We start from the raw sequence: 13,148 nt of genomic DNA on the forward strand, positions 1-13,148 counted from the left end.
CCTGCAGATTTCCAATTGAGCGTGCATGATAAAAATATGCTACGGACTGTATGTAAGAATGTTCTAAGCATTAGACTTGTTTGCATCTTACCACTTGCTAATATCTGTTGGTTTCAGGTAAATGGAATCATACTGCCTGCACACAGATTAATGCGCCACAAGACAAGCGAACCACATTCTCATCTCTGTGGCGGAACAGCTGTTGCAATCAAGCTCAATCACCCCAGGCAAGAACACAGCAATCTGGCTTTTGGTTGTTGAATACAGCATGGGACATTGGTACACATACGATGCCAAAATAGAATGCAATCCTTTCCCATTCGTTGAGTGCTACCTTAATCAAAGATATCAAGGAGGTCACTGAGATGGCCTTTCAGAGATTTCCAGAGCTATTCAAAGACTAAAAGTGATTTTATTAAAGTATTTATTTTACATAATTGACAAGATGCCATTGCTCCTATAAACTGGCAAGCAGGGCCGGTCCGTGGGTTTGTGGGGCACTAGACAAAATCATGAAAATGGGCTCCAAAGGTGGGAATAATGTAAAAATGTTAAAACATCCATAGAACTACAGCCAACATGAGTAGATTTTTTTAAAGAGAAAACACTAAAAAACAAGAACTCTATAGCTCAGTAAATGAAAAATAAGGAATCCAAGAAAATGTATTCCCCAACATGTTAAGTTAAAATGTGGAGTTATATGGGAAAGTGTGTGTCAGCTTTTCAAGTTTTTCGGCATTTTAATCACCTATCAACTTTTTTTCTTGAAGTACAAATAAAATAGTGTCTCAATTAATTTGACGTCAACGTAATGTATACTGTAATAATTACAGGTTAACACTTTAAAAATAAGGTTCTATTTGTTCACATTAGATGTGCATTATGCATTATGTGTTGTATGTCCATCTATCAGCACGGCGGAGTGCCACAGGTAATCACAGCCATGCGAGTGTGATATTGCTTTTATTCAACAGTTCAATGAACATGTAAATAAATATGTAGGGAAAAACTAAGAACTGTCTCAAAAAACGCTCTGGTGTGTGGAACTGCTGTACTTTCTTACGCCAAAGATTCAGGATCTGCCATTGCTAGTTCGTAAGATGAACCCAAGCCTACGTTACTAATATGAGAACCACGACAGCTTGGGCTGTTTCTAACAAGTAATTGGAGAAACAAGAACGCACGCGTGTGTGTGTGTGTGTGTGTGTGTGTGTGTGTAGAGAGAGAGAGAGAGAGAGAGAGAGAGAGAGAGAGAGGAGTGAATCCACTCCGATCGTGGAATAATGATGCCATACATGCTCTTTGAATGATCTTACAAATATTTCACTCAAGTTCAAGTGTTTTGATGTCAGAGAGAAAACATGGAGGAAGCCATACTTTTCTTGGGGAATTCTTATTTTGACACCAACACAGAAAGCGTTCTCTCCTCCGACATGTTGAATCTTGGTTATCAGGTAGGCGTGTTTGATTACTTAGTGTGTCATGACTCTCAATTGTGATCATCAGTAATGTTGAAGCTGTTAAACTCTATTTCTCAGCAATAGTGTAGTAGTAATCCGAACAATCATGGAGGGAAGAAAATTCCAGATAGCTTCAAAGAAACTTGTGCACTGACTGACAACACAGTTTGTCAACGTCAGATAATCTCGCTCATAGCAGAAACACACATGCTTTTGTTGCTACCTGCTGACTCAAATCTTTAATGTCAAAGGGATGAATGAAAATGTACACATCTGATACAAACAGTACTATGTCCCAGAGTGCTTGGAATGCCTCTCGTCCAATCAGATTTGAGGACTGGAACTAACTGTTGTATAATTCTTAATATTTATTTCAGGTCAGGGCATTAGGCAGCTGCCTATATTTCGGATAGAACAGGCTGGCCCTACTGCCAAGACATGCAAATTAACCTCATTCCTCCTACAGGGGTTTATAATTATGTTTTGCAGGGCTTCCTCTACCTCCACTGCTCTTTATTAGAAATGCACTGACTTTTTCCACTTAACTTCAGCCAGCGAGAGTAAAATGGTAAATCTTGTTGCAGTATATCTAAATGAGATGCCAAACACAACAGGAAGGTGGAACATAGGTCTCACAGGTTAAGACTCGATGGATAGCTATGAGTGGGGCTGCTTTTAGAGGAAAGAACAGATCTAGCCTCAGGGTGAGTTATATGAACCCCAGACCATTGTACAACAGTGTTTAATTGTGAATATATGCACCACAATATGAACTATTTGCAGGAAAATACTCCCACACCTTTATAATAGATGAAGATTATCAGAAAGAAACCAATATATTTAAGATGCACTATGTAAGATTTGTTTTGACAAAAAATGTACAAATTGCCATTATTGATTGAGTAAATAAATAACCAGCAATGTTCTAAACAATGTTCTTACCTTACCCCGATTCACCACGGTAAGCCTATAAAACTTATTTGTATTTTGAGCTGTAGGGTTCGATTTGGCATGGAATTGCTGGCTTACAATGATGTACATCCTTGCGTCATGTCCGTGGACAAAGGAAAGAAGAACAGGCTGTCTTGTTCCAATGTAAACCGTAGATGGCGGTAATGTTTGTGAGTAACCGTTAAAAAGAAGAATAAAACTACAGTTAAGTCAGTCACACAAACACAGTTCAGTACAGCAATCTGGATGGATGTTAATCTCTTATCCGTTTTGTGAAGTTGTTAACCTGCTATAATACTTGGATATGTTTTCTGATAGGGTTGTTGAAGCTAATATTGCTTGTCATGCTTGTATGAATCAAACTTTACTTGTGTGTTTACTGATCGCAATGTATCTACTTTGTCGGGGAAGGTCACTGTGACATGTTTACTAATAGATATGACTTTTGAAATGGACTTCTTATAACAGTTATATTGCATTTGTTTACATATTATTTTCATGTTAAATAAAGTTTATTTTATCCCCATCATTATTGAATCCTTGTTTTATGTTTTTAGTTTACTGTGTTACAGTGAGGATTGCATTGACATAATATTGAAGAATTACAGTTCAATTGCATTATCAACTGAGGCTGTACAATATAATATGACAATAGCAAAGTAAGTCTCACCTCTTATATTGATAAGTGTAGTACAATACAAATTCAGTGTTGCTAACTCTCATGCAGACAGGCTTTCAGGCTCTGTCTCATGCTTGCACTCTGCCCAAGTAAATATCATACCACATAACGAGAAAATGTAAGTCAATATAAAATAAATAAAACATAGAAAACATTCTTCAGTTTGGATTTTTCCATCAGCACGAGACTTACATTTTGCGGTGGCCGAAGCAAATTTACCACCGCAATGCACATTATGTGACCCAGAGACAGGGTCTGGGGTAGGGCAGAGTGCATGAATCAACACGCATTCGAATCTTGGACCGTGGACACCACAAAACGAATTCATGTAATATGAATTCTACAAAGAATCTTCAAATTTAAATCATTGGGGAAGAAGTAAGCATCTCAAACTGATAGACAGCCAAACATTATATACATCACTGATAAGGTAAAGAGGACACAACACCATCCATCAACATAAATTATAAGGCTTTTTAAAATTGACATCATCACCCTTAATAAAAATTATCAGTTTGTTTAGAAAGACTAGCTACATTGACCTAACTAGTCATGATGAGGAGCCATCCATTGTGGTTATGGCCCTATTTTTAGGCTACCAATGCTAATTAAACAATGGAAGAACTATGACAGGCTAAACATTCACAAGGGCAAGTATAAATTGTAGATTAAAGGGGTTTAAAATCAGGGCCTCTATGAATTTTGAACAAATTATAGAAAACATTTTCCTCTTGATCTAACAAACAGGCCCTGTTTACCTTTAGATATTTCAAGATATGACTTACTATAAATTATTAAGAGCCTGACGAAAGGAAAACAATATTTCGAAGGATACAAACATTTTTAATGGAAGCACAGTCCCAGCTCAGTAAAGAGGTCCACTCATATATACTGTAGGTATACTAGCCCTATAAAAATATGGTCTTAAAATTAAGTTAATTTAGTTTAATTTCCCAAAGCATTTTGAGGTCAAAAGTTCCAGATTTCCAATGTAAACATGAAATGTAGTTTATAAATTATGTTCATTAGTTAATAATTGCAATTATGTAACCAATTAACAGAATTACTAAACTACTTTTCACCCACAAGCAAAGCTCAAATCATGAGATTCATCCGCCAGGAGGGCAGTGCATGAATATGATTCACGTAAAGTGTTCTTCCACAAATTGCTTGCAATTTTATGTTTCAACCACAGATGTTGCAAGAGAGCACAACGTTACATAGTGCAGCTTTAAAACATATTCTGTTGAAAATCAAAGCTATTTGATAAGTTGCCAAAAAGCTATTGCACTTTCAAAAAATACACTGCAGATAGCTACACATAAAAATGGGGGGTGCACCGATTGATCAGCCACCGATCGAAATTGGCCGATATTTGTCTTAAAGGCGATTTTTGGCTGTTGTGCGAGCTCCAGATCATTTTTTTACAGTTGGAAGAGATTGCATGGAAATTGTTGGTGCTTGTGTGGTTGTGGCTTGCATTGTGTGAGAGGAATTACGAGCGGAGCCGAGCAGCTTATGAGCAGCTCACAACCTCCTGATAAGTTTTAAAAATGTCTAAAAAATTAGGCTTGAATTTGTGAGATGTGTGCGGTTGAACGAGTCGATTTGGTGATCTACCTGAAGTTGACCAATCACAAAAAAGGTGTTACAACTCACACGATCAATGAAAACCAAGTGTTCATTAAGCTTACAGGGCTACATTTAGGGGGGTATAGCATCTGTTATAATTGTATATGCACACCATAGTGGATATGTGATAGATTTTTTTAACTTTCCAAGCGTGTGTCTGGTGAAACCAAGAACTTATTGGTTGAAAGTTCTACCTGTCAATCAACTGCTGCACAAAAACAAGTGTTAAATAAATGTATCCCCTTTTCTCCCAATATGGAATGCCCAATTCCCACTACTTAGTAGGTCCTCATGATGGCATGAGCTTTCCTCACCTCAATCTGGGTGGTGGAGGACAAGTCTCAGTAGCCTCCGCTACTGAGACTGTCAATCCGCGAAACTTTTCATGTCGCTCGTTGTGCATGACACCATGAAGATTCCGCATGTGGAGGCTCATGCTACTCTCCGCGATCTACGCACAACTTACCACGTGCTCCATTGAGAACGAGAAACACTAATTGCGACCACGAGGAGGTTACCCCATGTGACTACCCTTTCTAGCAACTGGGCCAATTTGGTTGCTTAGGAGACCTGGCTGGAGCCACTCAGCATACCCTGGATTCGAACTCGTGACTCCAGGGTTGGTAGTTAGTGTCAATACTCGCTGAGCTACCCAGCCCCCCCAAAACAAGATTTTTCAACTTTGCTGTGTACGGCTTTAAAGTGTATTCACATGGACAAGACTTCTTCAGCATGTCTGCTATCAACATGTAAGCAGTGATACAGATATGAAGGACAAAGCCTACATCTAAAGCTGCGTTCACACTATCAGCTATTTGTTGCTGCATGTCATCAGTGGCTGGCGGTTAGGTCGCTAGTGGTGTGAATGGAGAGTAGCCTTTCCTCCATCTTTCCATCACTGCAGGAGCTGAGAGAGAGAAGGATCACGTGAGCTCTACCATCTTCTCTCGTATTGGCTGTTGCTCCCAAAAGTCGCTCTTGATTTGCATAAAGTTAAACATTTCTCAACTTTGTCACGTTGCTGGATACGCCGACATCCGGTCACCAACGGTCGCCATCGCTCATGTAAATGGTAAATGGTCAGCGCCTTTTTTAACCTTAGAGGTCACCAAAGTGCTTTACACTGTGTCCCATTCACACTCACACTCATACACCAATGGTGGCAGAACTACAATGCAAGGTGCTAGCCAGCCATTGGGAGCAACTTGGGGTTCAGTGTCTTGCCCAAGGACACTTCGGCATGTTGAGTCGTGTGAGCCAGGAATCGAACCGCAAACCCTGCGATTAGCGGCCGACCTGCTATGTCGCCGGAAGTCGCCATCTCAAAGAAAATTAATGAGATGAGGTCATTTTGTCGCTGTGTGTCACTCGCAGTGTGAACGCAGCTTAAAGGTGCATAATACAGGTAGCCTACTCCACTAAAATAACTCTTCTAATTCTGCACTAAACATCACCTGCGATTAAATTAAATCCAAGTATAACCATCATAAACAGTGCGCAAATTTTCCACACTATCTTTTTAATCTTGTTCATGTTGTGCTCTTTATTGTCATGCAGTAACTTGAAGCAACACACTGACATTATGATTGATGTATGCAGTCATGAAATCACACAGCCTCATTTTGAAATCAGAATCTGTCAAATGTCAGATAGCATTTGAAATAATTATCTATTTTTCTATTTGTATTATTATTATTTTTCATCTAATGCAGCCCCTGGCCATGCCAGTCTCCTTTTTTATTTCTAAACCGCAAGCTGTCATTATGTCTTACAATGAAAAATACTGCGAAAATGATTGCAATTGCTCCGGAATTTGCCAGGTCATTGCCTTGTCGTTTACGATTGCACCTGTGCAATTTTCAGATAATGACCTCCCGAGCGTCAGAACTCACACCGTGTACGCCTGGCCTAAATCAGCGATCGGCCGATCGTGGCTAGATTTAGGGCCGATTGTTTTTGCAGCAGGCAGGGATCACACATACACTGCTCCTCTAATGAATGAGTGCTTGCTCTGCCCTTGAAGCATGACAGAGTGGCATGGAGGGTGAGCTGTTGGCATTCACGAATTTAAACATTCAGACATGATGTAATTCACATGAATATGCCATTTTGTTTATAGAAATGTGTAAGAATTACACATGTATGAATTAGGGATGGGCATTCATCAATAATTTGGTATTCGAATATTTAAGCTCACTAAAAGGGAATACTAGAAAATTCTATTATTAAAATGAAGGTAATTAATGAGAAATAGACACTTTTGTCATAAAGGTTGCATCACCATTTAAAAAAAACAAGCATCTAATTATAATCAAAACAAGCTTATATTACATCCTGTTTTTTTTTTGTTGAAAACATTTAAACAAGCAATGCATGAAAACAAAAAGTACAGAATGAAAGCATTTAAGCTCACGCAAAGCAAAGAAAAAGAAACCACTAATAAAGTAGACTAATGCAATTTATGTACAGACCAAATATAAACACTCAACATAGTATATGTATATGTATTATAATAGTTAAACATAAAGTATTATAAACATAACTATATAATTATAATAGTTATGTTTATATTGTATCTCATGTCATGTTTTTGTTGAGAAAAACAAGCATATTCACATGCTCAGTAAACTATACTCATTTATACACACCAGTTTAATTGATGGAAGTGCTTTAAGGTTGTAGGATCCAGTTTGGCTATCCCCCCGCTTGAAAACCCATCATCAATGAAAACGTAAAAGAATGCCAAATTCGAATATTTTTACTTATCGAATTCTTATTGCAAAACGTGCACATCACTAGTATGAATATTAAGTTGCCCATTACAATAGTTATTCTGACTTGTTGCACAGTGAGCTGGTAGAGGATAAAGAGGCTGCTAACAGGTATAAAACGAATCAAACAACGAATAAACATGCAAATACAAATCTAAATACACGTGATGTAATGCGAGTCATAACAATCAGACGTTGTGTGGAGCGATAGAGTCTTTAAGCGATCATGAGCACTTCTCTAACATGTTGCTCTGCCGGTGCTCTCAATATCTCATCATCACTCATCTCAGCACTATTCTGTGAGGATCCCAATTAAATCAGATTAATGTTGGTCACAATACCAGTAATAACAGATATAACTGTTTAACCTTCAACAACAGCACCAAGTCTTCACGCATTTGGTTAATAAGTGATTTGTGTTACAACAAGACACCAAAGACAGTAAACCAATCATTGACATGAATGAGCTTGAAATTAATATATTTGTCTTATTTTTGAAAGTATCTCTGCTGTGTGTGATGCTCTCATGGTTTTTGGTTGCCAGTATGTCACAATGAGCTTTTGATATTGACAAAATAACTATTAATAACTGTATTCAATACAAATAAATGTTAGAACTTCACAATTAATGTAATTTTAATGTAATTTTGGTCACACATAATAAAAGGTTTCATTTCTTGAACATTAGTTAACGCATTAGGTATCATGAACAATGAAAAATATATTTGTAAAGCGTTTATTAATCATAATGTTAGTTCATAAAAATACAGTTGTTCATTGTTAGTTCATAGTGCCTTAATGTTAACTAATAAAACTTTTGTTTATAAAAATGTATTAGTATATGTTGTAACTGACATTGTTTATTAGTTCATGTTAACTACAGTAATGTTGTTAAATAATGTTAACAAATGGTAAAAGTGTTACCGTAATTTTACTGTGTGGGCCATAAACAGATAACTGCAGCATATAATGCCGAGTTTACACTACACAAATTTAAGCCCGATTTTCATTCACAGTTTTGTGGAGATCGCTGACAAAAGCCGAAATCATAGGCAAATCGGAGCTCGCACCTGTGAACGACGACCGCAATGTATAAATGATCAAAGACACGATCTAAGAGAATCGCAGACAGGTTGCCGATGTCAGCGTGATATCTAGCATGTTAAATATCTGGAACTGTCTGCGATTCCAAATCGTGCAATGTGAAATGTGTTTTGACTGAATATTGTACATCTGCAGAATTGACCTACAGCCAATGAGAGAGCAAGAAACGGGGCACAGGAAGTTTCACTGGGAGGAGTCCTGATGTACCTGCAATAGAACACCAACTAGCATGGCTGCGTATCAAGAAAGTCTCATTGGACCGAATAAATGGAGGAAAATTAGAGGAACATTGGCAGGAGCATTAGCTCCTTAACCACAACCGGGTGGAGAAAGAGAAGAGTTGGAGAGAAATTGCCATTTCTCTTGGACAGTCAGGTAAGCAAATAGGTAGATTTTTCAGTAGGTGATACTTGTAAGGTTACAATATGAAAAAGTATCACCTGAAAAATCTAAATGTTTTTAATCACTTACAGGCATCATATATTTTATTGGTTCCAATAAAATATATGATGCCTGTAAGCGATTAAAAACATACACATCATATTCTGAAATGCATAACATATGATCATGAATTTGTTTTCATATCTCGCATCACTTCTCGCAACAAATCCACCGCTACATAAAAATAATGTCTTTAAATCTATTATCATTTTATTTCTTCCTCTTTTAGAGACTACTCCATAAGTAAGGATGATATGTAATAGGGAAACCTGACATAAGGAACGTCTGCATTTACTAAACTGAAGATTATTTATGTGCTTATTTCTGGAAGTTGACCCTTTGAGCTGCCTACCAAGACATTATTTTTGGCACTTACTGGTGTGTGCAGCATTTTGGGCATCATCTGAACGCGCCAATGATACTCAAATACGCTGCACGTGCCAGCGAAGTGCAAAAATGTTGTCTAGTTAGCCATGATCTCACTAGATTTTGAGACACAGCTCATGTATAATTTGAGTTGGAATTTTGAAAATCATAGCGATAGCTGTGGGTGCATTGCCTGGGCGACCCGGGTTCGAGGACCTTTCCCGATCCTGATTCCCCTCTTCTCCCCAGTCATTTCTCTCTCTCTCTCTCTCTCTCTCCTCTCTCTCTCTCTCTCTCTCTCTCTCTCTCTCTCTTCATTAACCTATCTATAAAAACATATATATATATATATATATCCGTTTCGTCCTGAACAGCTGCTAATACTAAATAACAACAACACCAGTATACCAAGACCAAACTGGACAAAATGTAGTAATGAAGGAACCAACGTCACGTCACATTGATTTAACACAAACATTGAGACTTGAGAAGCATAAATACACTAAATAAGGCCAATTGCGCCTGGTTATACTTGCTACAGTACGAACATCTATCCGTTTAGTGCAATGCGTTTAAGTTTATGTCAAGCAGTTCAGTAACTTTTCCACCTCGAGATGTAGAGTCTCAAATCAGTGGTTACAGTGTAATAACTTACCGGTACAGACATCTCGATCGCTTTCTTTCAATCCCCTATTGATATAGATGCAGTTAGGTTACAGATCAGTTTCTTTTTCTCTAACGTAATTCAGCAGAAAACATCAAATTCTGTTATTAAGATTCTCTGGAGTCTTTTTATTCCATGTTGTCTTTACTGCGTCGCGAGATCCGCGTCTCGATCCGTTACTCGCGTGAGAAGTTTGATATGAATGTTTCAGATATGTCTGAGCACCTATCAGAAGCCTGTCCACCTCATGCAGGCAGGATTTTAAACTGCCTCTCCTACAGATATCCTGTTAGCTTTGATAAAATGGCTGTTTAGGTCACACCGCTTCTCCTCTTCGCGCGTTTTCCTTGTAGTACAAAATGACCTGTCTTCAGTTCGTCTGTAATGCGGTGGTGTACACTGGCACTTCATAGCACAGCGATACAGCACAGTCAGCACGCCTCTCTCTCTATGATGGAATCATCAAGTTCTGTTTAAAGGGACAGTCTCGTGTTGGCTCTCACTGGAAGACAGGGCATAGCCTATAGAGTATATTATAATGGTAACATTTTATTTTACATTGTCCTTGTTACATATAGTGCATGTTACCATTATACTATTTTAAAAAGAATATGCAAATGCAAGCAATTCTTTAAAATAATTACACAGTAAGTGCACGTAGCTCATCAGTATTACTCAGTTCTAACTTAAGCAAATACACAGTAACATGAAACACTGTAAATAAAGTGTGACCATTATACACAACCTGTGCACTGTATAATGTGTATGTTGATGCCTGATTCATGCTACTGTCCTATTTTCTATAAATTTTTGTGTTGCCTGTGTCACACTTGTAGTACATATGATAAACTTATTTTCATTTATTTTATTTGAGCAGTTGAGCAATGATAAAACTTCCCCTTAAATAATATTCCAAGTGTAAGTATACAAAAAATTACCATGGTAACTGCAGTTTCTAGAAAAACACCACTGTTTCTACAGTTATTGTTGCTCAAATAAAACGTAGTAACTTAGTATGAGCCACACTGAGAAAGAAAGATAGAAAGAAAGAAAGAAAGAAAGAAAGAAAGAAAGAAAGAAAGAAAGAATTTCCATTGAAAGCAAGGAAGTTGGTTAACTTTGTCTCTTCAATATTGAGAAACACTATACAGTCGCCTACAGCTTGCTCACTGGGGTTATTAATACAATTATCATTTAATTATTTTTAAACACTATTAAAAATCGTATTTTATCGATTACACAATGATGATTAATCGACTTTATAGACATTACAGTTTTATCGTCTGTTAATGCTGATATTCTGTAAAGCTGCTTTGAAACGATGTGTGTTGTGAAAGGCGCTATACAAATAAAATTGACTTGACTTGACTTGACTATGCTATAACTTAATCAAAATTCACCAGGTGTTTTCATTATTCAGGAAATTTAGGCATTATGTAGTTAAATATCAAGTTTTTTAATGATGTCATAGGAAAACAGGCATGTTAAGATGTTCCTTGGAGACAATTAGTATAATTAAAGAACATTACAATAAGATTTGAGAAGCAAACCTTCATCATATAATCTGTATTTTTCCCATTCCAGGTCACATGATGTAAACTAAAAAAAATTATGTATTGTATTTACTTAAAATATACACTGGTGAGCCAAAACATTATGACCATTCACAGGTGAAGCGAAGGGTGCAGGTACCCAAGGCTCATCGATGCTTGCTGTGTAGAGTGCACATGACGGCCCCTGTCCACTGTTGAAAGTGCCTACAATGGGCACGCAAACGTTAGAACTGGAACTTGGAGCAGTGGAAGAAAGTCACCTGGTCCAATGAGTCCAATTTTCTTTTACATCACGTGGACGGCTGTGTAAATGTGCACCATTTACCTGGGGAAGTGATGGCACCAGGATGCACTGCGAAGATGACAAGTGTGAGGGAGTGTGATGCACTGAGCAATATCCTGCCCAATCCCTGGGTCTGGGCATTCCTGAGGACATCAATTTCACACATGCCACCTTCCTAAATATCATTGCAGACCAGGTACACCCGTTCATGGCAATGGTATTCCCTGATGGCAGTGGCCTCTTTCAGCTGCACACATTGTTCGGGAATGGTTTGAGGAACATGTTGAGAGTTCAAGGTGTTGCCCTGGCCTCCAAATTCCACAGATTTCAATCCAATTGAGCATCTGTGGGATGTGCTGGACAAGCAAGTCTGATCCATGGTGGCTCCACCTCTGCTGCTGCTAATGCCTTGGTGTCAGATACCACAGTACACCTTCAGGGATCTTGTAGAGTTCATGCCTCGGCAGGTCGGTGCTGTTTTAGCTCATCATTGTAAACAGTATGTAGCATATTTGCATCAGGCTTTTAAGGTAAATCCAGCTAATGGTCTTTTTATCAACATAACTAGAAAACCATTTTTAGATATACACAAATGTATCAGTTCATTCAGTTTGTTTACTTAAAAAGGTGTAACATGAATAAGATTTAACAACTAATAGCACGTTGCTTCAAATAAACATTTTTGTTTCTATTTAATTTTATTGGCTCAAAAGAAAATGAGTGAGGTCAGTCGTTAAACGCGATTCCCAAAGAAGTGCAGATAAAGCAGCACTTAAACTACACACATTCACATGCCCAAGAAAAAATAATGTGTTGTACACAGGACCTAACTTCACCAAAGGGAACAATAATCACCCTAATGGTGACTTTACACAAAACAACTAATTACAGTAAAACAACATTGATAATACTAAAACTAGCTAAACTCTCTATGAATTCTTAATAACAACTAATTAAATACCCCAATAAGTTTATTTATTTCCAAACAAACATGCTTAAATTATTCAAGGGCAAGGGCTTATAAGTATTCCCCACAACCTCAGTTCTGTACTTGATCTTTTGAGTTAGTAGTACTTAAAATCTTAATTTTCTAGATTTGTAAGACAAAGAAGTTCAAGGAACTCACAATTCTTCATTTACTTTATGTATCACTCTATAAGTATCAATATAAGTTACATAAATATAAATACCTTATATTTCTTTTTTTATATTTATATTTATTTTTTTGTGTTGTACACATTAAT

General features: G+C 37.5%; 1 protein-coding gene across 1 annotated transcript in view; it reads right to left on the reverse strand.

Annotated features, from left to right (window-relative positions):
* Window positions 1-10,455, reverse strand: part of bcar1 (BCAR1 scaffold protein, Cas family member) — a 143,036-nt gene extending 132,581 nt beyond the window's left edge. The window contains exon 1 of the mRNA XM_052152510.1: window positions 10,060-10,455. Within this exon, the coding sequence (XP_052008470.1) occupies window positions 10,060-10,071 (12 nt within the window). The 5' untranslated portion in view covers window positions 10,072-10,455. The remainder of the gene's footprint in view (window positions 1-10,059) is intronic.
* Window positions 10,456-13,148: the final 2,693 nt, after the last annotated feature.

This window comes from Xyrauchen texanus, chromosome 21 (assembly GCF_025860055.1).
Source record: "Xyrauchen texanus isolate HMW12.3.18 chromosome 21, RBS_HiC_50CHRs, whole genome shotgun sequence".
NCBI lineage: Eukaryota > Metazoa > Chordata > Actinopteri > Cypriniformes > Catostomidae > Xyrauchen > Xyrauchen texanus.